Source organism: Pleurodeles waltl, chromosome 8 (genome assembly GCF_031143425.1).
Source record: "Pleurodeles waltl isolate 20211129_DDA chromosome 8, aPleWal1.hap1.20221129, whole genome shotgun sequence".
NCBI classification, from domain to species: domain Eukaryota; kingdom Metazoa; phylum Chordata; class Amphibia; order Caudata; family Salamandridae; genus Pleurodeles; species Pleurodeles waltl.
The window spans coordinates 1,447,973,822-1,447,997,871 of record NC_090447.1 but is presented as its reverse complement, the minus strand read 5'-3'; the positions used below and the strand labels follow the sequence as shown (position 1 = coordinate 1,447,997,871).

General features: G+C 43.6%; 1 protein-coding gene across 1 annotated transcript in view; it reads right to left on the bottom strand.

Annotated features, from left to right (window-relative positions):
• The window catches only part of LOC138248750 (trefoil factor 2-like), a 100,873-nt gene that overhangs the window by 52,179 nt on the left and 24,644 nt on the right, over nt 1-24,050 (bottom strand). The window contains exons 2-3 of the mRNA XM_069202610.1: nt 19,346-19,480; nt 10,407-10,523 (exon numbers count right to left, since the gene is read on the bottom strand). Of these exons, the coding sequence (XP_069058711.1) occupies nt 10,407-10,523; nt 19,346-19,480 (252 nt within the window). The remainder of the gene's footprint in view (nt 1-10,406; nt 10,524-19,345; nt 19,481-24,050) is intronic.

Genomic DNA, 24,050 nt, shown 5'->3' with positions numbered 1-24,050 from the left:
TATCACTGAGGGGAGGGCACACTGCACATTATTTCACAGCACATTTAAGTGCTTCTGGACTCCCCCAGCATGGGGCACAAACTTTGAGCACCAGCTGGGGTAGGACTACATCTCCCAGCATTCCCTTGCTGTCATTGAGGAGAAGACATGCTACACGCCATTTCACAGTGCATTTAAGCACTTCTAGTCTCCTGCAGCATAGGGCACACACTTAGAATGTTAAGCATCAGCTGGGGAAGGACTGCACCCCCCCCCCAGCTCTCCCCTGCTGTCACTGAGGAGGGTACACAATGCATGCCTATTAACAGCGCATTTATCCACATTTAAGCATGCACATGGGACACCTGGGTGCATGTCAGAGTGAAGAGTGGGGGTCTGTCTGTGCAGGTCAGAGCCCAGAAGATGCTGGGCTGGGCCAACCTGTTGGTTCTGTTCTTTGACCCCTAGAGATTTATGCCTTCGCTCAGCTAATTTTAAGGTTATTGAAGTTCGATATTATTTATGTGGTCTTCTACTTTTTCAATCCACTGCAGGCCAACAAATATTGGGGAAGCGCATAGCCAGTGATTCACTGCCAACAGGTGATTGCAAAAAGAAACCAAACCTTCAGAGCATTGCTTCCAATTGCTCCATTAGAGCTATTGAAACACTTATTGAGGGAGTTGATCTACTTCCATCAAATGCACCACCAGTCCCCCTGCCAGTAAGTTGTGTCCAACTTACTACTCAGCCGCATTATTTTTGGCAAAGTCCAACTATGCAATAAGGAATTTGCAGGTCCAGTGGAGACCTTTCCTCAGCCTATGCTTAAGTTGGTAAAAAAGACAAGAAAAGGACAAAAAGGTCAAAGTTCAGCACTTGGGGCATTTCCAAACCATCTGGCTTTCCCCTCCTTGACCCGACGGACATTAAGAACTGGAGAAACAAAGAGAATTTACATATTTCAGCTAGTTCTAAACCCCTATGGAAAGTCAATGCAAAGGGCATACCAACTCTACTGCAATGGGGGGCTGCCAGCTGAGAGGTGCATATATTCTTACTGAGCACCCATGTCTGCCCCTAGTGCAAGTCAATTCATTCAACCCTGATGTTAGAAATGGGGTCTCTGTTTGGCAGTCAGTTTGCACTCTGTCCAAGCAGGAACCCTCACTCTAGTCAGAGTAAGGGAGTTACACTTCTAAGACAACCCCTGCTCACCCACTTGGTAGCTCGACACAAGCAGTCAGACTTATCTCAAAGGCAATGTGTAAGGTATATGTAACAACACACGGTAATATAGTGAAAACACTACAAAATGGACAACACCAGTTTAGAAAAATATGTAATATTTATCGAAATCGAACAAGACCAAAACAACAAAAATTTTACATACACAAGTCAAGATATGAATTTTCAAAAGAACAGATTCTTACTTAATAGAAAACAATGGAAATGTTGTTGTTACACAAAGTACCTGGTTTGCGTCACAAATAAAGCCACACAGGCGAGCATGCATTGGAAAAGTCAGGGTTGCGTTGATTCCTTACTCGCAAGTGAGGCCGTGCATCGTTTCTTCTCCAGTCGGGTAGGCGCTGCGTTGTTCTTCTCTCCCACAAGAGAATGATGCGTTGATTTCCAGACTGGGCACCTCGGATCAGTGTCACAATGAATTTGACACCAAACGAAAATGCAGGTGAAATCCGTCCGCACGGTGACGGAAAACTGCGCTGCGTGGGGGTTGAGTCAATTTTAGCAGCCGCAAGCGGGTGTTGTGTCGTTTCTCCAGCCGGGATGCAGGTGAGATGCCTATTTCCCAGCCGCGATACCGGTGGTGCGTCGATTTCAGCAGCGAAGTGTGTGGTACGTCATTTCTACTGTCGCTTTGCAGGTGGTGCATTTCCTGGCACGGCTTCCTGTGCTTGGATTTCAGTCCTTGTTCCACTAGCTTCACCTTTCAAAGGCCCAGGGAATGGATAGGGCACGACTTGGCAGGGCAGCAGTCTCAGCAGAGAAACCAGGTGCTGGCAGAGGAAGTCTTTGATGGCGCTGAGACTTCAAAACAGGGGGCAAGCTCAGTCCAAGCCCTTGGAGAAACTTCTTATGTAGGAACATACCACAAAGTCCAGTCTTTGTCCACTTCCTCAGGCAGAAGCAGCAACTGCAGGATAGCCCAGCAAAACACAGTCACAGGCAGGGGCAGCACTTCTCTTCAGCTCTTCAGCTCTTCTCCTTGGCAGAGGTTCCTGTTGGTCCCAGAAGTAATCTAAAATCTGGGGTTTTGGGACCCCTTTCTGCCTTTAAAGTTGGCAAACTACAAAGGAAAGTCTCTGTTGTTAACAAGATACTGCTTTGCCCAGACCTGGTCCCAAACACACACCAGGGGGTTGTAGACTGCATTGTGTGAGGGCAAGCACATCCCTTTCAGGTGTAAATAACCACTCCTCCCTCCACTCTAGCCCAGGTGGCTCAACAGGATATGCAGGCTGTACCTCAGCTCCCTTTGTGTCACTGTCTAGAGGGGATTCACAAACAGCCCAACTGTCAGCCTGACCCAGACAGGGAAAACACAAACAGGCAGAGACACAAAATGGCTTTCGCAAGAAAATGCCCACTTTCTGAAAGTGGCATTTTCAAACAAACAATTTAAAAAACAACGTTACCAAAATGTGTCTATTTAAATTGCGTGTTCACGGACCCGAAACTCCATATCTTTATCTGCTCTCAAAGGGAAATTGCACTTAAAAGTTATTTAAAGGCAGCCCCTATGTTAACCTATGAGAGAGATAGGCCTTGCAACAGTGAAAAACGAATTTGACAGGATTTCACTGTTAGGGCATATAGAAAACATCAGTACATATCCCACCTTTAACATATACTGCATCCTGTCTACTGGGCTACCCAGGGCCTACCTTAGGGGTGTCTTACGTGTATAAAAAGGGAAGGTACTTGCCAGGTCGAATTGGCAGTGCCAGTATGCACACACAGACACTGAAGTGCAGGTCTGAGACATGTTTACTGGGCTACTCCTATGGGTGGCACAACCAGTGCTTCAGGCCCACTAGTAGCATTTGATTTACAGGCCCTGGGCACCTCTAGTGCACGTTACTAGAGACTTACTAGTAAATCAAATATGCCAATCATGGAAAAGCCAATTACACATACATTTTACACAGGGAGCACTTGCACTTTAGCACTGGTCAGCAGTGGTAAAGTGCCCAAAGTAACAAAACCAGCAAAAATGAAGTCCAGTACACAGTCAAAACATGGAAAGCAGAGTTAAAAAAGATAGGGGAGACCACGCCAAGGATGCCAGGTCTAATAGGAGACTTTGTTAGAATGTCCTGACTGACAATGAACACAACAAAATCTAGGCAGTTTCTGTTGGCAAAACTGAGACCCACGGCTGAGGCTCTCTCTTGGGGCAGGGGCTACAGTGGGAGCTGGACAAATTCTGTTACCTGGGAATATTAGTGGGGAGCTGCTCTACAGCCCACTAATACTTAAATGTGTGATGATAGCTAGATGGTCTGGAATGGTTGTGGAGTTTTGGGACACCCTGCCTCTCTCGAGCATGGGACTCACCTCTTTGTCCAAAATGGTGTTCCTGCTGCGATGTACTACAAAATGTGATGTGACTGATACCTTACAGCACATTTATTTTGGCATGATAAGCTGTTGTGTGCTCTGGGATTGTATGGGGAAGAAGGAGGAGCTACTGTGGCTAGGGATGAGGGGGGCTGGGACTCATAGACCTCTTTCTACACTAAGCAGCTACCCAGCTCTAGCATGCACTATGCTGGATTGATGATGACCCTAACTGGGAGAGGGCTCTTCTGATGGGCTTGCATGACCCCTACACCCTACCGGAGCTACTCATGATGGGGAAGGGAGTCCCAAAGCACTCCTGTATCTTTTATGCTTGACAGCAGGGGTATGACAAATACTGGTGAGCAGGGTCTGAAGGGCCTCGCTTGCGGATGATCAGCATCTTTGGGTGCTGCAACTGGTTGCTTCTCTGGGTCTGGATAGGAGGTGCAGAAAATGGAGGGGTTGTGGTAGAGCGTGGGAGACCTTTACAGAATTGTATCAACTAGGATCACAGCAGTTTTTGTACTACGCCATCCTGGCTCATTTTTCTCAGCGGTCTGGCCCACCTTCCCAGACAAATCACAGGACCATGTTGTGGTTACGCAGATGATGGAGTTGGCTGGGTGCAGGCAATTGATGACACATTTGCAAGTAGCACAGACAAGTCTAGGGAACGTGGGCGTACTGATTGCCCTGAGTTCATCACTGAGACAGAGGCAGAGTTGAGAAGAGCATGCAATGAGGTCCAGAAGGCCAAGTTCCGCTACAAACCTACATGCAGTGCCTGGGGAATTGTACAACTTGCTGAGCTTAAAGCATTACTTTTGGTACTGGAACATACTGGTCCTGAACTCCCTACACTTATTGTGTGTGATTCATATTATTGTGTCCAGTTCTTTGATGAACACGTATACTACTGGTGCCTTAATGGGTTCGGAGATTCGACAGGAAATACCTTAAGACCTAAACGTTTGTGGGGGAAAGTGGCAGGTCTTAAAGGCAAACTGCCACAGGCTCATGTAATACATACATTGGGCCACCAGCATGTTGAATACATGTTGTAGGAAACTCATTGGCTGATGAAGCAACCACATCTCCAGTTGCTAAGGCATCTCTTGCTCTGATAACTCGTTCTCAAAAGAGGGTGGATGATGACATTTCAGCTGCTATGATGCTTCTACTGATGGCAAGCCTTTATCAAAGCATACTCCACCAAATATTCCTACAATTTAAGTGCCCAAAACATTGCCTTTGTGACAATACCAGGGGTGGGTGATCGTGTGATCCCCAACCAATATCGTAGGTTTTAAGAAATCCAAACAGCTCATGAGGGTATTGCTTCTGCCCATGCTGGGGTGGCGGCTACCATCTGTCTTCTACAAAAACACTATTGGTGGCATGGACTATATAAACAGGCCAAGCAGTATTTCCTTATCTGTGACATCTGTCAACAAATTAAAGATTCCACCATTAAACGCCCACCACGACACCCCTCCTGATATCAAGCAATCCTATTCAGTGTGTGTTCTTGGCCCATTGCGGTCCTCTAAATTCAGATGGTGCATACAAATACATTCTAGTTGCAGTAGACTCTTGCTCCAGATTCTTAGGGGTGTGGCCACAATGATTGGCTGAAGCTCGAACTGTTATTAAAAATTTGAAAGTCTTTATTGGGCCATATGCAGTCGCAGCATTCCACTCGGACCAGGTCCCTGATTTTGCCTCTAGGGCATACAGGGATGCCATGGGAACAATGGGTGTTACAGTGCATTATTCTAGTCACACCATCCCAAGGGAAATTCGGTAGCGGAAAGAAAATACTGGGACTTAAAGCCATCCTTAAGAGCTAAACTACTAGGCTCATCTTGTAGTTGGATCCATCACTTGTATGAGTCCAGAGATCATTAAATAATCTGCCTAGAAGATCTTTGGGAGGCTGTACCCTTTATGAAGTCCCGATCGGCATCCCTATGTACATCCCAGATCTTGATGGTCCTGGTGCAGTGGCAACAAACACCTTTTGACATAAATGAACATGTCACCGTCTTGCAGGAATTACAACAGTTCTGAGATGAACATTTCCCAGCATATGCCGCCACCTTGGGAATGAGGGATTCAACAACATTCATAGGCTGGGTTCAAAAAGTTGGGATTTGGTTTGTGAAAAGATTCCTCTGAAGAAGGAATTTGGCCCATCCTACAGGGCATTGGTGCTTGTTCTTGGAATACAAGTACAAGAACTGTCATTCCAACACCTGGTTCTAAAGACAACTGCTTTGTCTCTATTGATCACATGAAGTTGCATCATGTTGCTGATCCTGCAACATAGGCCACAAGGATTCCTGGGTAGTTCCCTTGCCCCTCTCACTACTATACAGGAGATATCTGATCAAGCATTAAATAACACTAACATGATTTCCCTGAGATTTGGGAGGGCTGGGGATGAACTTTTGTTGATTCCAGTTACTATATAAGCACAGGAAATGTCCAAAATGTTAATCTGCAATTTACAAACCTAACACAAGCAGATGGGATTGTCTAGGACGAATCCCCCTTGGATACTTCTACCATTTCCCTTTCTCCAGCACTGGCTCCAGTTTTTGCACAAACTGCTTCTGGTTATTTTGCTGACGTTGATGATTTTTCTTCAAGTTCTTCAGCACAACTTATTGCAACAGCACATGGAATACGTAAGCCTTTTAAATGACTTAAATGCAAATATTTGATTCATCCATTGTGTTATCTGTGGATTATATTTGCATTGCTTGCTTTCTTTCTATGGTTTGGATTTGTTATTGTCTGCTTTCTGCTTATGAATGCCCATTATCTTCTTGAATGCTCTGCTGTTAAACTGGTGGATGGGGTTTTAAAGCCTTATTTGTCGTCTCACAAAGTGCAAACAGACTTGTCTGATGGGGTTGTTTGGGATAAAGTAAATTTTCATATATTTGGGCAAATTTGGACCAATGATACAAATCCTATATGTTTCTAAAATTCCAATGAATGACATTATTATACCTGGGGTTGTTTCTAATAACTGGGATGCTTTCTGAGCTTATATTTTATACTGTGTTTGAAAGTGAAGATATGTATTTAAATACTGCAAATTATGGGGAAATGTTCTGTTACCATTATTGTGGACATCATAATTTACATTTAGCTAGTACTCCAAGAATAGTTTTTAATTACACACAATGGGAACATTGTAGGACTCCACCAGTGGGGAGTTCTAAAACATATCTAGAGAAAGTCACCCTTTTTTTGGGCATGATGTTACAAATGCAGAGTCATATTATTTCAAGTTACCAACATCAACATCAAGGAAAATAGTGCTAACCGACACTAAATAAATTTATTCTAATGCATTTGCTTCCCAGTTGGCCATACAAGGCTATGACTATTGGAAAAAGTAAATGGTATGGGGAATGAAAGACTGGCAGATACAAAGCACATAAGCTTTGTTTAGAGCATGTTTAATTCAGTTACAAATTACTTTTCTGAATTACACTGTTCAGCAAACAACTTGCCTTGAGTTAACAAAAGTAAAAGAAATGAATGTGACTATTATTCCCTCCACAGCTAAATTTGAAAATTGGCAGAAAATTGTGAACTTTACAGAAGAGCAGTTCAATGGTATGGTTCAGAAAGGTACCTTTAATTAATTTCTTAAAGGTCCCAATGGGTGGTTATTGTGGCCAGTGGACACAAATGATTTGTCATATGCTTTTTATCAACTCCATGTGGAGTGAGCAGACCAGACCCTCGTTATGTCATCACACAGCATTCAGGTATCGCCACCACATACAACGTGGGTACATTATGTCAGCAATAGTTGTAAACTTCCACATTAACAGCTGTAAAAGAACACCTCTCTCTCCTTTCTGAAGATAAAGACTTACAATATTTCTTGTTAGGTCCTAGAAAACCACACTCCAAAAGATTTCTTTGTGCAATATATAATGAAATTTGGAAGCTTTTGCAAATGGAAGCTGCTCATTTAAGGCAAATAGATTAGGAATAGTTTAAAGAAAGCTTTAGCTATTGTCGACAATGGTATGAACACACTATCCACTCATATATACAAATTAAACAACACTTTGTCCTGTGCTATTGACTTTATTCAAAACAATATAATTTTTACAACATGGGCAAAGTCAACATTGGTCTATTATGCAGACTAAAGGCACTATTGTTTCAAAAACATGTGGCACTCACATCTGCCCATGAGTCATATGTCCTGCAAGTGGCAATATCATCAGATGAGATACATTCCCCTTTATATACGAGATTTCCAAGACATTTTGGTTGATTGGTGAGTCACATATTTTATGTATCTAACACCACAGGGATTGTACACTTTTTAAGGTTGTTGGTTCAGAATTTATAAGTACAATCCAGAATGTCTTTGGAGTAAAACATTCAGCAGAATGTCTTTGGAGTAAAACATTCAGCCATTCAGTCACTTATATGAGTGCTTTTGGAGGTTTCCTAATTGTCTTGAGGTTAATTGGCAGTATCTTGCTGTTACTATTTTTGATTCGCAACGGCTGCCCCATCTCAGCTACGAGGAGTGTTTGCAGTCCCACCAACCCAATTGTGTTGTTAATTCGGGATGCAGTACTTTGGAGTTGCACTGTTGGAAGAAGGACTGGTCAATGTCATTTCGGGCAGTATTCTGCTGTGTGCAGCCCGTTTACCATTGCTTATGGTGCTCTTTAAAACATGAAATTGAAGTGTGTCTTGTCCACTAGCAAGCACTTTCTGTAGAAATAAATCTAATGATGGTTTCGATGAGAGTTCATTGCTGGAGTTGTTCCATGAGGTTGTGGTTGCTTTGTGACACATTTTATGAGCCAGCCTTCATGGATCAAGTCACTTTGGCTCTGGATGCCCCGACATCTGGCACAGCATGGAATGCTGCCCCTCTCCGCTATGGCTATGGCTGAGGCTGTGGGTCATGTGTGCTCCTTAACCTTCTAAATGAGGCTCTAGTGGTTTTATGATCTGCCGAAGTGGGGCCTGTCTAAGAAGAGTTAGGCCAACAGCTTCCAATCTGTGTGGCATTGACTCAGTCTCCCACATTCGGTGGTGGTGCTGCCCTAAACATGCAGTCTTATTACCATATTAGGCACTGCACAAGAGGTGTGTCACCAAAACATTGAAAAGACTATGTTTAATTGCAGATGCTCAAGCATCCATATTTTCATAATAGGTTCAAGTTTATAAGTGGTTCACTTATTCATCATTTCGCTCATGATTTCAAGTTCTGTGCTCTTGGTTCTGCCATTTTCCTTGTTTTATTGTCAGTTGTCTGTTTTGTTTTTCCTGCTGTTCTTCTTGTTTTCTTAAGGGGAAAAGATACATGTCTAATTTCTTCAAACTATACCTAAAAAAAAATACAAATGGGCTTAAATAATTACATCTTGGCCAGACCCCCTCAACTCCCCCAGAGCTACATACAGCAGTAGCATTACTAACCCTTTGAAGCCTGGACTCAGTCAATGTACTAATATAAACTTGCAATCCAGTTACCTGCAACCCACACACAACCCGCTGAGCAATACTTTGCAAGAAGTGTTTCTGGCAACGATCTGACCCACCAAATTAGATCAGGATCCTCGTTTGTCAATGAATAACACACTCAAATTAGCACTAAGAAACAGGAGCGGTACCTTAAAGCATTTATTTTAAAAACCTAGTCTAGTCCATAAAGTATAAACGCTAACCAGACAGAATGCTAAAATGCATGCTATTGTCAGTGACAACAACAAGAATATTTCTAACATGGTTGGCAAGGTATTAATATCCGAAAAGCCTAAATCTAAAGCTATTTCTATACTTAAAGCTAAATTTTAGCTGAAGCAATAAATAACAAACCTGTTTGAGTTTCTTAAAATGGATCACACTGCATGCCTGTTTTTTGCAAGTTAAAACGCCTTTCAGTTATATTCTATCATAGCTTTACCAGGAAGGAAAAACAGTGCTAACCTGAAGGCCACTTCTCTGCACTACTCCCAGTGTCACCTCTGACTGAGGCTAGTTGGTGCTTCAAACCGATGTGACCTCTGGGTGTATGGCCCTAGTGTGAAATCCCTGTACTCTATGGTCAGATATCTGTGTTTTATTGTGTCTGATCACTGATTTTAGCTTATGTTTATAGAACCAATCACTTGCAAACTCTAAACCATCAAGACTAAAAACATATGGTGATAAATGTGCCATCTATATTCACATCTTGATTATATGCTGCTTTAACTAAAAATAATTAAAATATGTCAGCCAATACATTGAGCGTCCATGATGTCATTTCAACATCCATAACTGAAAACAATAAAACATATCAGTGTAGTTTATAAAAAGGCATTATGCTAACATTTCTGCATGTGTCTAAAAACTTCACACTAAAAAAGATAAAAGAATCTGAGTGCAAACACGGAATGAAAATACAAGAGACTTAAACAGGAACTGTTCCAGCATTCACAAATGAACTACAATTTTTTCAACCCCTTCATCTTGTATGTCAAAATATATTGATGACAAAACTATTGTCTGACTCTAGTTTCTTGTCCTAAATATCACTGCTGAAAATATTGTTCAATTGGGTGCAGATTTTCTACTATTAACTTGAACTGCGCAATATGTTTTAGATGATATTTGGGACACATTATTTTTCAGTAGCTATTTAGGCTCCAATATTCTGATACCAGGGTCTACGTACACACTATGGCACTTTCATGATGGTGGTTATTCTCCATAGAACCTCCCCTTGATGAATCGATTCAAGAAAACGTGATGTTTTTTTTGTTTATATGGATATTAAATGCAAAATGCTGACCAACCTTCTGGTTTCTTTTCACCTTCGTCAGGTACGACAGGTACCTCCTCCTCCACCTTCTCGTCATCCCTCTTTATTATTTTCTTACTCCTGTGATGGTGGCTGCAGGTTTGGTCATTATCTGAAAAAAGTATATATTTATGGTAGCACTTAATGGAACCAACTCAGGACTACATTTTATATTCCTGCCTATATCAGCAAGCAGAGAAAAAGTGAGTGAGTGTGAGTGATTGTGGCGCTGACCAAGTCAAACAGAGAGTGAGCAAGTGAATGTGAATCAGCAAGTACGTGAGTAAATGTTTTCATGAGCGACTGAGTGTGTGCATAAAGAGTATTATAGAGAATAGGAACTCTATGGCTAGTGGTAGCAATTCAGAAGAGCTTCTGACATCAGTTTGTTTGAAGTGAAAGTTATTTATTACTTTGTGTTTTGAGTAGACATTGTACTCAGGAGCTGTAGCAATAAAGTGCAAATTGCGCCTCCTTTGCAATTGGTGCAGGGTGTGGGTATGTGGACTGGTATTTAATGAGATTATAAAACATTCAGAGGTATGGTGGTTTGTTTTGTTTCTTTGGTACGTGAGAAGTACTTGCACTTGGATGCATTTCCAAGAATGGCTCTGTGGATGCACCAGAAGGTCCTAAAGATTGCAGGTACTCATGGGTTGCCAGTGAAGCATCCTCTATCACAATGTCTATTCCACCTGTGATTTTGACTGCATCATTCTAATCAATGTGGAGGTAGTAGATTGGTAATTTTAGCAGGGTTATAAAACAGCAGTTGGCAGGCTGATGATTTCAGAGGAGTTGGATAGCAGCTGGTAGAATCAACATTTAACCCTGTGACAGCCATTTCTATTTGCAATTTGTAGGAAAGTCCTCCTCCTTGCCCTGGTCACCCCCACACTTTTTGGACAGGTACTGGTGGTTACTGACTCTTGGCTGTGCCCTGTGTACTGCTTACTAGTCCCAGGGCCAGTGCTCTGTGTAAAATGGATATGCATATTAGGCTAATTATAATTGGCTCAGTTACCCTACCTATAAGTCCCTAGTATATGGTAGGGCATGTAGGTTTAGGGACCACAGCATAGGTAGTGCACCCATAGGTGCACTGCTGAGGTGCCCAGTGTCATTTTAAAGACAGGCCTGCCTTGCTGGCTGCTTTTAAATTAATTTATATGCAAATTGGACTTTGGAATTAAAAGTAGTTCCAAAGTCTTAGACTACCTTATTTTTACATATAAGTCACCCCTAAGGTGTGCCCTATGTGCCCCTAGGGCTGGGTGCCATGTAAATATAAGCAGGGACTTTATAAAAATAGTTTTATGAGCCCTGGTGAGGTAAAAACAACCAAATTCGTTTTTCCCTCTTTGTAGTAAATGGCCTTCATAGGCTAGAATGGGGAGACTTTATTTTAATTTTTAAAGTCTCCTTAAATGATGCATACCAAGAGTTTGGTATCAATATAATTGTTGTAATAAATCCAACAACTTCCAGTTGTTGGATTTAATATAACTTGTTCAGGTAAAGAGTTTTAAACTTTACCTGAAAAGTTGCCAATTTCAGCCCTGCATTGTTTTTGCTGCTGTGCCCTGATTGGCCAGCCTCTAGCAGCCTGGCCAGGCTGCCTTGATGAGGTGTGAAGTGGCCTGGCTTCACACAAAGGAATGTGCCTGTGGGAGGGAATCTCCCCTCAGCAGATGGTGAGGCAGGAAGGGGGAGGGCTGCCAAACTGGTCTTCAAAGGCAGAGAAGGACATTTGGAGCAACCAGCAACACCCCCACATCCTGCAACCCCAGACAACTAGGTGCCCCCTTGATTAGATTAGGAGAGGGCAGGAGAGGGGTGTGTTTATGATTTGTAGCCACACCGATGGGTGGGCTCAGCCAGATGTAACCTCCAAAAATCAGATTCAGCCATGATGTATTTTTGGAGAATATTGCCTCCTGGGATTGATTTTTGCCACACTTCCCAGGAAGTGGTCATCACAGGGGGAAGGACCTTGCACCTGATTGGAGAACCAGGACCCCCTTGCTTTTCACCCAGAAGCAAGGATAAAACTGGCAGACCTGCACCTACACCTCAGATCCCCATCAGATTCCAACAAGGAAGAACCAAAGGAGAAGAAGGACTGCCCTGCTGGACCCCTGGCCTGCACCTGGAACCTGCACTCAGAAGGACTGCACCAGCTGCACACTTGGGCTTCACCACAAGAAGGACTTTGCCTGGCTTCAACTGGTTCAAGGAGGGACTCCCTGTTTGCTACAGGTGAAAAATTACTATCCAGAGTCCCCTGCACCAACTCCTGAAGAAATCAACCAGCTGGCTACTGCCCAGTGGCCAAAAAGGAGTTTGCACCAGGTGCATTCTGGGAGTTGTAGTCCGCAGCCCCCAAGGACCATCTCAGAACTTCTGGACCCTTGGGGTGAGCTGTGGACCTCAAAAGAACCTTAAAAGGACATCTGGGAGAAGCCCCAGAAGTTTGGAGAAGTTTGGAGAACTTTTGTAAAAAAGCTTCATAGAGGGACCGACCGGACGCGCCAACTCTAGCTGGCTTGCCTCAACCGCAACCCGGCCTGGTTTGCTGGTTCGTCCCGGTAAAGAAAATCTCGGAAAAAGAGACTAAGTCCGAAGGTAAAAAGTTGACCGGGACCTCCCAGCCAGTGCATCCGAGGAGGGCTCCAGGGACGTCGGATCAAGATCCAGGTTTACCCCGGTCGAAGGATTTTCACCTCGAAAAAATGACTAAGTGCGAAGGTAAAAATCTCCACTGAGGATTCCCGCATCGCGTATCCGGAGAAGGGCTCCAGGAGGTCGGATTGGACTGGCAGGTTCGTCTCGCTGAAGAAAATCTTCGAAAAAGAGACTAAGGCCCTCATTCTGACCCTGGCGGTCAAAGACCGCCAGGGCGGAGGACCGCGGGAGCACCGCCGACAGGCCGGCGGTGCTCCAATGGGGATTCCGACCGCGGCGGTAAAGCCGCGGTCGGACCGGCACCACTGGCGGGCTCCCGCCAGTGTACCGCCGCCCCAATGAATCCTCCACGGCGGCGCAGCTTGCTGCACCGCCGCGGGGATTCCGACCCCCCCTACCGCCATCCAGATCCCGGCGGTCCGACCGCCGGGATCCGGATGGCGGTAGGGGGGGTCGCGGGGCCCCTGGGGGCCCCTGCAGTGCCCATGCCACTGGCATGGGCATTGCAGGGGCCCCCGTAAGAGGGCCCCTACATGTATTTCACTGTCTGCTGCGCAGACAGTGAAATACGCGACGGGTGCAACTGCACCCGTCGCACAGCTTCCACTCCGCCGGCTCGATTCCGAGCCGGCTTCATCGTGGAAGCCTCTTTCCCGCTGGGCTGGCGGGCGGTCTGAAGGCGACCGCCCGCCAGCCCAGCGGGAAAGTCAGAATTACCGCCGCGGTCTTTCGACCGCGGAACAGTAACCTGACGGCGGGACTTTGGCGGGCGGCCTCCGCCGCCCGCCAAGGTCAGAATGAGGGCCTAAGTGTGAAGGTAAACTTTTAACCGAGGCCTCCCGTGGGCTGTAGCCGAGCAGGGCTCCATCGCGGTCGGCCTTAAACTTTGACTTTGCCCCGGTCGAGGTGCAACCAGATGACCCGATTGGCGCTTTTTGTTTCTAAGCACTAAAAAAACAATAATTCTTTAAAAATTCATATCCCCGTTCCCCTTATCTGATTTTATTCGTTTTTGTGTCATTTTAAAGATAAAAATATAATCTATTGTTATAAATTGGTTTTGGATTTTTAAACTGTTTCCTGTGTTTTATTTAATTACTGTTTTGTGATATTTGAATGCTTTCACTCTTTCTCCTAAGTTAAGCCTTGACGCACGTTGCCAAGCTACCAAGGGTTGAGCTGGGTTTAATTTACTGAGATCTAACTGGACCTTAGTGGAGGTTAGTGGCCTATTGCTAAGTGTAGGTACCCACCTGCCCTTACCAATAACCCCTTTTCCAACACAATTATTTTCCTGAGGGATTAAATTGTTTAAGCATGAGAAAATTGTGCATATATTTGTGATCATGTACTTCATTACATGTACATTAAAAAACTTTTTCGAAGTAAAAGTAATGGATGGACATTAACCTATTGAAAGTTATTGTGTGCACTGCTAAGTTGAGTGGCACATTTATCAATAGTTCATGCAGAACAACGCAGCAAGCCACTTTGCTACACTGCATGAAAGGGAAAGGGCAGGAATGTGCCATATTTAACATAATACAGCGCATTCCTGTCATTTCCTTGTGCTGGTGCCCTTTTAGCTGCCTAGCATAAATGCAGGCACCTTTCCACTGTGGACAATCCTCAGAGGCATTTTCCTCTTTCTATGTGTGCTGCAGAAGGAAGGAAACAAACAAGAAGAAATAAAGATATTTCTCCTGGGGAGGCATAGAATTTTAGCCCATTCCCTGGTCTACCAGTAAACATCTCCCAGGGGCAGAGTAACACAACACAGTGAACTGCAATGTTGCGTTACTCTAGATTTTTATCAAGCCACTGAGGGCCATTCAAGATGGCCTTGCGTGGCTTGTTATATCTTACTTTAGTGTTGCGTCACACTAGCACGACCCCCTGTGAGGCACAAGGGTGATGCAACACATTATGTCCCTTATTTTGTAGCCAACAGCCCCTTACTGAAACATGGACTGCTCTGCCACGCTATGTTGGGAGTCAAATGCTAAAAAGAATACTTGGGGCCAGATGTAGGAAGCCTTTTGCGCCTCGCAAATGGTGAAAAACGCAGTTTGCGAGGCGCAAAAGGCCTTACGCAATGCAGAGTCACATTTTGCGAGTCAGTACCGACTCGCAAAATGTGGTTCCGACTCGCAAATAGGAAGGGGTGTTCCCTTCCTATTTGCGACCGCATCGCGATGTAGAGTTGCTTTGTGACCGCGAAAGCGGTCGCAAACCAATTCGCAGTTACCATCCACTTGAAGTGGATGGTAACTCATTCGCAAAAGGGAAGGGGTCCCGACGGGACCCCTTCCCCTTTGTGAATGCCACAAAAAAGTATTTTTCAGAGCTGAAGAAACCGAAACTATATGGTTTCGGTATTTTTTCTTTTAGTAGCTCGTTTTCCTTTAAGGAAAACGGGCTGCAAAAAGAAAAAAAAACTGCTTTATTTAAAAGCAGTCAGAGACATGGCGGTCTGCTGTCTCCAGCAGGCCACCATCCCCATGAGTGCCTAGACTCGCTATGGGGTCGCAAACAGCGACCCACCTCATGAATACTCATGAGGTGGGTCTTTGCGACCCCTTAGCGAGTCACAGAAGGTGTCTGAGACACCTTTCTCCATTTCATATTGCGAGTTGCAATTTGTGTGTTCCTATGACTCGGAAATTGCAAGTCGCAATATGAAACCTACCTACATCTGGCCCTTGGTCTCTAGTTTGAGGGTCCACTGCACTGGGCTGCTTCAGAACACCAGGGATGAAGGTCTCCACTTATCTCTAACTTATAATAACTCTGAATTTCCCATAAAAAGGCATGCAAACATTTCCCATGAACAGGCTTACAAAAATACCATATATGGGCATCTGGTTCATAACTAAGTTCAGGGGAACAGGCATTTAGATGATTTGGTGTACTGTAGGGTACGCTACAGTAAAAAGTCTAAGAAGGTTATCACCCCCTTTATTGGAGAGGAATAGCAGTTCTGCTTACCAAATTTTAGCTTGAGAAGGTTCATAGCATTCAAGATTAGTAGAGCTATACAATGATTGAAGGCTTAGAGGCATATTTATACTCTGCCCCGAATTTACGTCATTTTTTTGGTGCAAACTTAACTCCATATTTATATTTTGACCCGTCTAGTGTCAAAAGATTGAAGTTAACTTAATTTTTTGGATGCGTGAACCCACCTTGCATCAATGAGATGCAAGGTAGGCGTTCCCATCCCAAAAATTACTCCATCCCCATAACACCATATTTATCCACCCATGCTAAAATGACGCACAGATGGGAGGCGGACCCAAACAATGGCGTTAAGCTTGCTTAGCGCCATTATTTAATGCCTGGTTTAGACCAGGGGGTAGGGGACCTGTGGAACCATTTCCATGACTAAAGACCATGGAATGGGCCCACAGGTCACCACCCCAAGCCCCAGGAACACTCCCACGTACACCAAAGGGACACCAGAGGATGGGGGACCCCATCCCAGGTAAGTAGGGTAAGTATAGGTAGTTTTTTAAAGAATATATTCTAAGTGCCATTGGGGGCCCTGACATGGAGCCCCCTCCATGGCACTGGGTGCAATGGCCATGCCCAGGGGACACTGGCCCCCTTTGCTGACCATTGGGGGGGTGGGTATGACTCCTGTCTTTTATAAGACAGGAGTCCTGTTTTGGATGGTTGCGCACCAGAAAATGACGCTAGGCTGTTTAGAGGCATTTTTTTTGCCTCAATCAGCCTAGCATCATTGTTTGATGCTCAACCTCCATCTCCTCAACCGCCACCCCCACCTGGCTAACGTCTTTTTTTCTGACATTAGCACAGGCTTTTGCTATTCCTTAAATATGGAAGGGCGCAATCCAGCGTTCATTTTGCGGCAAAACTGCATTCGCGCAGTTTTGCATTAAAAAGTACACATATGGGCCTTAATATTTGTCACATGGATTATTTATACTTAGGCCAGCCAGTGCTGTTGCTGAGTGTCATAGGTAAATAACGGGTTGCAAAATATTTCCCCCACTGTGCCACTCTAGACAGAGACAAACCACATGCAAGTAAAAAAAACTGGAATGCCCTGAGTGGTGCATTACAGCCACTTACTAATCAACAAAGCAAAAACCAGTTATCCTTTCAACGAAATGAACTGCTTAACATCAAAGTGGCACTGAATATTTAAAGATATTTGGGCCTTCATGTACAAAGCATTTGTTTGGTTTCAAAGATCAAATCTAAACTATTGCAGAAGCAAAATGGCATTTTTCAATGTCCAAAACTCAAATTGAAATTCATTACTAAATTGAAAAAATACCTGAGCAGGCATTAAAAATGCCAAAAAATAAATGCCTCAAAAGAATACTTTAGAATTCTTTGTGCCATTTTTTCATCCCCCATTGCATACATTATACCTGAAGCTAAAGTGGCACAAGGAGGCGCTAGCGGCTTTTAAATATGTCCCTAATAGTTTACCACTAAGTCAAGGGAGTTGGTAACCTTCACAAAAATGAACAGGTCCTTTTGTGACCCCATTCCCTTTGTGAATGTGGACAAAAACGTTTTTAGGAGCATGCAGTGATGTCCGGGAACAAGGCCTACTACTAAAAAAAATGTTGTAACATTGTTCATTTTCTTTAAACGCATCCTGTTTTCCTTTTATTTAAAAGGAATCACAGACATGGTGGTCTGCTGCCCACAACAGGACACCATACACATGATTTGAGGGAAACTAGTGGGTCCCAATTGCATATTAATGATGTAGGTGGAATTGCGATCCACCACAACTCTGTATTTTCTAAACTAACCTATTATTGCATAGGTTGTTTCAGAAAATACTTATGCCTTTGGTAAAAGTTGCTGCAAAAACTTCTATTGAATCCACTATAAATTCCAAATAGCAAATTGCAAATCAGTATTTGTTGCAATTTACAATTTCTTATTTGGAATATTGATACATGAGGCCCAACATCTAAAAATCACACTCTCCCTCTTAAACTCCCACAAGAACTCTCCTCCCAGTGACTGCTTTCCTGACTTCAATTAAGCATCTTTCAACACACCTAAGGGGCAGATTTAAGAAAAGTGGCACTGCAGCACTACTTTTCTTGCGCCCCCCACCACCACCATGTGAGCGCCATATTTATAATACGGTGCACCATGGCATAAGGTAGGGGGCAATAGCATCAAAAGTTTTGACGCTATTGATGTACTGTTCAGGGTTAGAGTAAACAGTACATAGAGGCCCATTGTATCCAATTGTGTGTCCACTTTAATGCCTCCTCTGAGCAGGTGTTAAATGTAGCCGCAAAAAATGATGCAGAGGAATCTCTTGTGCCACTTTGTAAATACAGGGCAGCAAGTTTTTATGCCTAACATCAAATTAGTGCCGAAAAATGACACTAATGTGGGGCTAGTGCTTCTTAAGTCTGGGCCCCAGTCCTGAAGAAGCCTTCACAAACACCAACAAGATTTCACTGCATATCTGATTAACACCATCTACAGAGCTAGACATCCTAAACACAAAGATCAATCTGTCAAAACAAACTCAGAAAAATCACCTTCTCTGTATCCAATGACCCATCTCCTAAACATCACCTCAGATCTGCTTTCATATTCAACTTCTGTCTGTGCCCTCATTTAAGATGCAGAGAAATGGAAGATGCACACAAAGGACTTAGCAGAACATAAAGCAGAATCAAAATGGAGATGCAAAAACAGATGTTGGAGAAGGATGTAGAGAGGAAGAGGAATAAGTACAAATAGATGAGAAAGATAGGAAGGTGGTGGTTGAGAAGAAACTGAAGGAAACATTGGAGGATGAAATGGAGAAGTAGAAAAATGGAAGACAGAAGCAGAAAAGCTAAAGAAGAAGAACATAGAGTATAATGATAATGATAACAATAATAAAATAATAATAAAAATAGTAACAATATTTAAAATAATAATGATAATAATAGCAATGATGACACGTTATGTGTTTATTATTGTCATTTTTTTATTGTTGTTTCTTTATTGCTACTATTATTATCAGTATTGTTATTAGTTACTGTTATTGATTGTTATTATTATTATTATTGTTATTATTATTATTATTACTATTATTATTATTAATATTACTAGAAGGAGAAGCAAATGGAAGGGGAAGGACGCATGAAGATGGGGGCTAAGATAAAGGAAAGAGAATCTGGTAGGATGAGAAAGAGATTGAGCAAGAAGATGAAGAGGGTAATGATCAATGGGCTACTTAAGTGCATGTGTTACCAGGGGTGTTGAAGCAGGATACAGCTCCGGGAATGCTTAAGTCATAGCAGCATCCTTTATCCAAGCACTCCCTTTTGGTGAGACCTCTTCGACCACAACACCAAACTCTCTTATCTGGTTCGACTGATTTACATCCTACACAAACAAAAACAAAGGACATGTTAGGAGATGTTTTTCATTGCTTTTTTAAATGTATTATCCAACAGAATGAAACACTTAAAATGAAAACACTGTATGAAATGTAATGTAAGTGAACTGTCAACATTTTAGCAAAATTTCAGTCTTGAATAAGAATTATGTCTGTTCTCAGCTCTTGACTTTAATTACTCTTTTGAACAATGCATCATGTACAATGGCAAATAAACTACAATGACTGCTGAGATATTTGGTCACCTAAAAACTAGCAGCATTTACACTTATTTATAAATATGAATTGATTATGAGAATCTGTCTTCACCTCACAAAGTGGTAAGACATGTGTCTTTTATGATAAATAGGACAGCATAGTGGATTAGGTCTTAGATTCAAATTCCTGTGTGTAAATTGCAGCCCATAGGTTTGAATGTTATGTTAGCCTACATAGCTCTCTCCTTCGTCCCTTGGGGGTCAATCTGTTGAATACCATTCATATTCATCCTACAGTATAGTTGATAATTTGCAGGCCTGACTTGAGAGTGCAGTTTTCTGCAGATCTTATGTTATTAACAGAGAAAGATCTTTAGGAAGCAGTACTGACAGAGGGACTTTGGCTCCACCCAAAGGTTGGTGTCCCTGTGAATAGTAGGAAGACTTTATACACTTTCCACAATACAAATTGCTTATTTCTTTCTGGTTGTCTTATGATGGGTTTTTCTTCACCTAACATGGAAGCTGAGTTCAAATCTAAAGGTACAGTGGCTTGTTTCCACTTGTGGCTTTCATCTTGTCCATGTGGTTTATATGAAAAATTACTATGTATTATTTATCGTTATTAACACAGTTTATAATAAAGGTAATGGCCTGTTTGATGTCCTATGGCAGGCATGCATGGTCTGACCACCTACTTCTTGTCCTTGAACAGAATACAGGGGCACAAACCCTAGTGCTGCCATATTCTAGAGTGTATGAAGCTGATGCTTTGGTGTGGGTTACATAGATAGTAGCGACCCCAAGAGCTCAGTAATGACAGACACTCCTTGCTGGAGGACCTGTTCTGGAAACATTACCCAGCCAGAGACATGACCAGTGAGCTCTAAACCGGACTAGTGAAAGACCTCTCTGCAGTACAACACCTGACCATCACCCGAGACCACCCCCAAGCCCAAGGACTGCAGTACAGCAGAAGAGCTCCACGTGTCTCAATGCTTTTGTGGTTGCGACCAGACTGGTAAGTGGTACTTGGGCTTTGCCTAGTTGTCCTCCCTTTATCAACAGCAGCAGGAATATACCAGGCCTGGAGTATGGCTGTAGATGCTCTCTTAGCCTCCCTGTATGATGTGGAATGCATTGTCTCTACCTGGGCTTTAGCTGGAGCCATTCATCCCACCTGTTAGTGCTCCAATACCACTAGTCCCACCTCTGGCAGAATCTGAGCCTGTTCCTATACCTAGCAGCATCTTGCCACCCCACTCCGCTCCACAAGAATTGGTGCATACCCTGCAGCATTTTCATGCACTACAAGGTGAAGACAATGTTGTAGAATTATGCTTGAATGCACTGTTACCAGATTCTGATATCTGTTTGGAGCACAAGAAGGACCGATTTTATGCACCCCACATGGACAGTGTTGGATCACTCCATTTCGCACCAACATTGCCTTTAGTAAATCTCCTTTAGCAAATGTTTTTGTAGTACATATCTAGTGTACAAATTTAAAACTCTGCTAACATATCAACAATATATCGGACAGTGCAGGGAACTAAAATTAGGTACTGTTTTTTTAAAAAAGCAACTAAAGGCCTGATTGCCACTTTGGCAGTGGGACAGCCAGACCTCCATGTTGGTGGTCCCAAAAAAACTGCTGCACCGGGGGTCCCCAGCCTGCCGCATTACAATGCAAGCAGACAGGACCACTTGCCCCCAAGCATAAAAGGCAGACCGTCAGCTGCGCAGTGGCTCGTGTTTAGGCGGTCTGACCTTCTGCGTCATGGCCAACCACTGAGCCCATTACAATCACACAGTCACTGAGGTGGCCTTCTGGCTGCAGTGAGCCAATAGCGGTCAACCACATCGGTCCGTGTTCAGCAAAGTAATAGATAACCGCACATTGGATGAATTAAAAAACAACACAGCTGACACACATTGCTCCAGTAGACACACCTGCAAAGCACATTATAAAACACACCCCTACACACACCACAACCTTTTGCATTTCCATTGGAAGACAAAGAATCCTGAGCAACTTTTTCTTTACTTTTCACAGATTATGCACACCTTTTTCCACCATCCCATAGAACACCCTGCACACACTTTTGTCCATTCATTCCATATTGAACTTCCCCTGTTCAGTAAGCCCCTGTCGCACACTTTTTTTCCACCATGTCACGTTCCAAAAATCTGTGTTTCTCCAAAGATAAATTGAGAGTCATGGTGGATGAAATCATAAGACTAGAGCCACAATTGTTTGGAACACCAGCCCAGCACACTCCTCTCAGTAGGAAAGTGGACATGTGAGACAGGACAGTCAACAGAGTGAATGCTGTAGGCACAAAGAAGAATATTAGGAAAAGGTGAAATGACCTCAAGGGCAAGGTCCGTTCCCTGGTCTTCAGGCAGCAGCTGGAGGCCAAGAAGATTGGTAGTGGCCCTCCCAGTACCCCTTTAAGACTCTTTCCCTGGGAGGAGAAGGTCTTGGCCATCCTGTATCATGAGGGCTTGACAGGAATAACCAGGGGAGAGGGCTCTAGTAAGTTAGAACACAAAAAAGTCACACAAATGCAATGTCATGCATGCTCACATCTCAGCTGTCTTCTTCCTGTACTTCACCAACATTCAGTTCCCAAAGTATCTGAGTTTAAACACTGTCAATGTGTATTATTGGACCCAACATCATAGCTACCAAGGCCTATCACATGCCATATGTCCAAATGGTGCCTGTAAATCTCGCAACACCAAAAACACATTCCAGAATTCCTGGTATGTCCCAAAATATAAATGTATGCTCAAACTTAAATGGAGCCTGCATCCTAGATATGTCACACCCAGCATTTGTCGAGCGTTGTCAAGTAGAGGGAGCGAACTGACTGCAAATCCCAGGAGACCATGTTGTGTTAATGCCAAACACCAGCCCAGTGGTCAATTGGCCCCATACACCTGTTTGTCATCTCTCTAATGCTCTTCACTCATCTGGGACTATACAATTTGTCAAGTGTTGCCAAGTAGAGGGAGTGACCAATAGACCATGCTGTTGTAACTCAAAACACCAGCCCAGTGTCCACCTGGCCCAATACATCTGTTAGTGAACTCCCACATGAGGTATTCTCACCTGGGAGGATCCCATTTGTATAGTGTGTGTAGTAGAGAGAGTGACCTGACTGCAGCTCCTAGGAGGCACTGTTTCTCTAACTCCAACCAACAACACATTGTGCACTAGCCCAAATATACCTGTTTGTGAACTCACAATTGAAGTGCACTCACCTGAGACTATACCATTTGTCTAGAGTTGGGAAGTAGAGGGACTGACATGACTGCAAAGACCAATAACCCCTGTTGTAGAGTTGTAACTCCAAACACTAGCCCAGTGTCCACTTGGCCCAATACATCTGTTAGTGAGCTCCCACATGAGGTGTACTCACCTGGAAGGATACATTTGTATAGCGTGTTTAGTAGAGAGAGTGACCTGACTGCAAATCACAGGAGGCCCTATTGTTGTAACTCCAAATACCAGCCCAGAGGTCACTTGTCCAAAAACCCTTGTTTTGTTAACTCTCAATTGAAGTTTACTCACCTGGGAGTGACCAAGAAACAGATTATGCACAACTCAGAGACGTGTCTCTATACCTAGCTCCATCTTGACCTACTAACCCAAGATGAAACTATTGAGGACAGGAATGACACCTTACCAGGTGTGTACAAAATGTATTCCTAAGGCCTCAAGCTGCATCAACAGATTGGTATTGGCAACAGACACATTGACACAGCACTGTGCACATGATGACTCCAGTCACATATACAATAAAGGCCTGGGTTTGTCTGCATGCCACTCAGCTAGTCTTGCAAATGGTCAAAGCAATGCAATATGTTGCCTCTCCTCTGTGTTGGCTTCACAGGTGGTATGATGTCATTTCAGGCCATCTTCCAAAGGTCAACTGATCTGCACATCTCATCAGCTGCTATAATCATATAGGTTTGGCATGCGTCACACATGTCATGTCAATTAACCCAACACTTTGTTTACTTGTCACAATTGGGTTTACTACAACTTAACTGTGTGCAAGATCTCTGCCTACTGTAACACAAAACCTTGGAGGTAGATGTCACAATTCAACCAGTAACAATGTACATTTCTCATAAACACATGGATCTGCCACTGGGCACACAGAGGACACAGAACAAACTACCACTACACCCCTGGATGAAGAGCTCCTGGATTTGTGGATGTGGAGGAAGATTCTGGCCCATCTGGGCAACCTAATCAGATGGCAACGTGAGTCTCACTGTGCCCACAACGTCACCTCCCAGCACTGTTGCATCAACATCACAGGAAACCATTTGCACCCCAACCTGT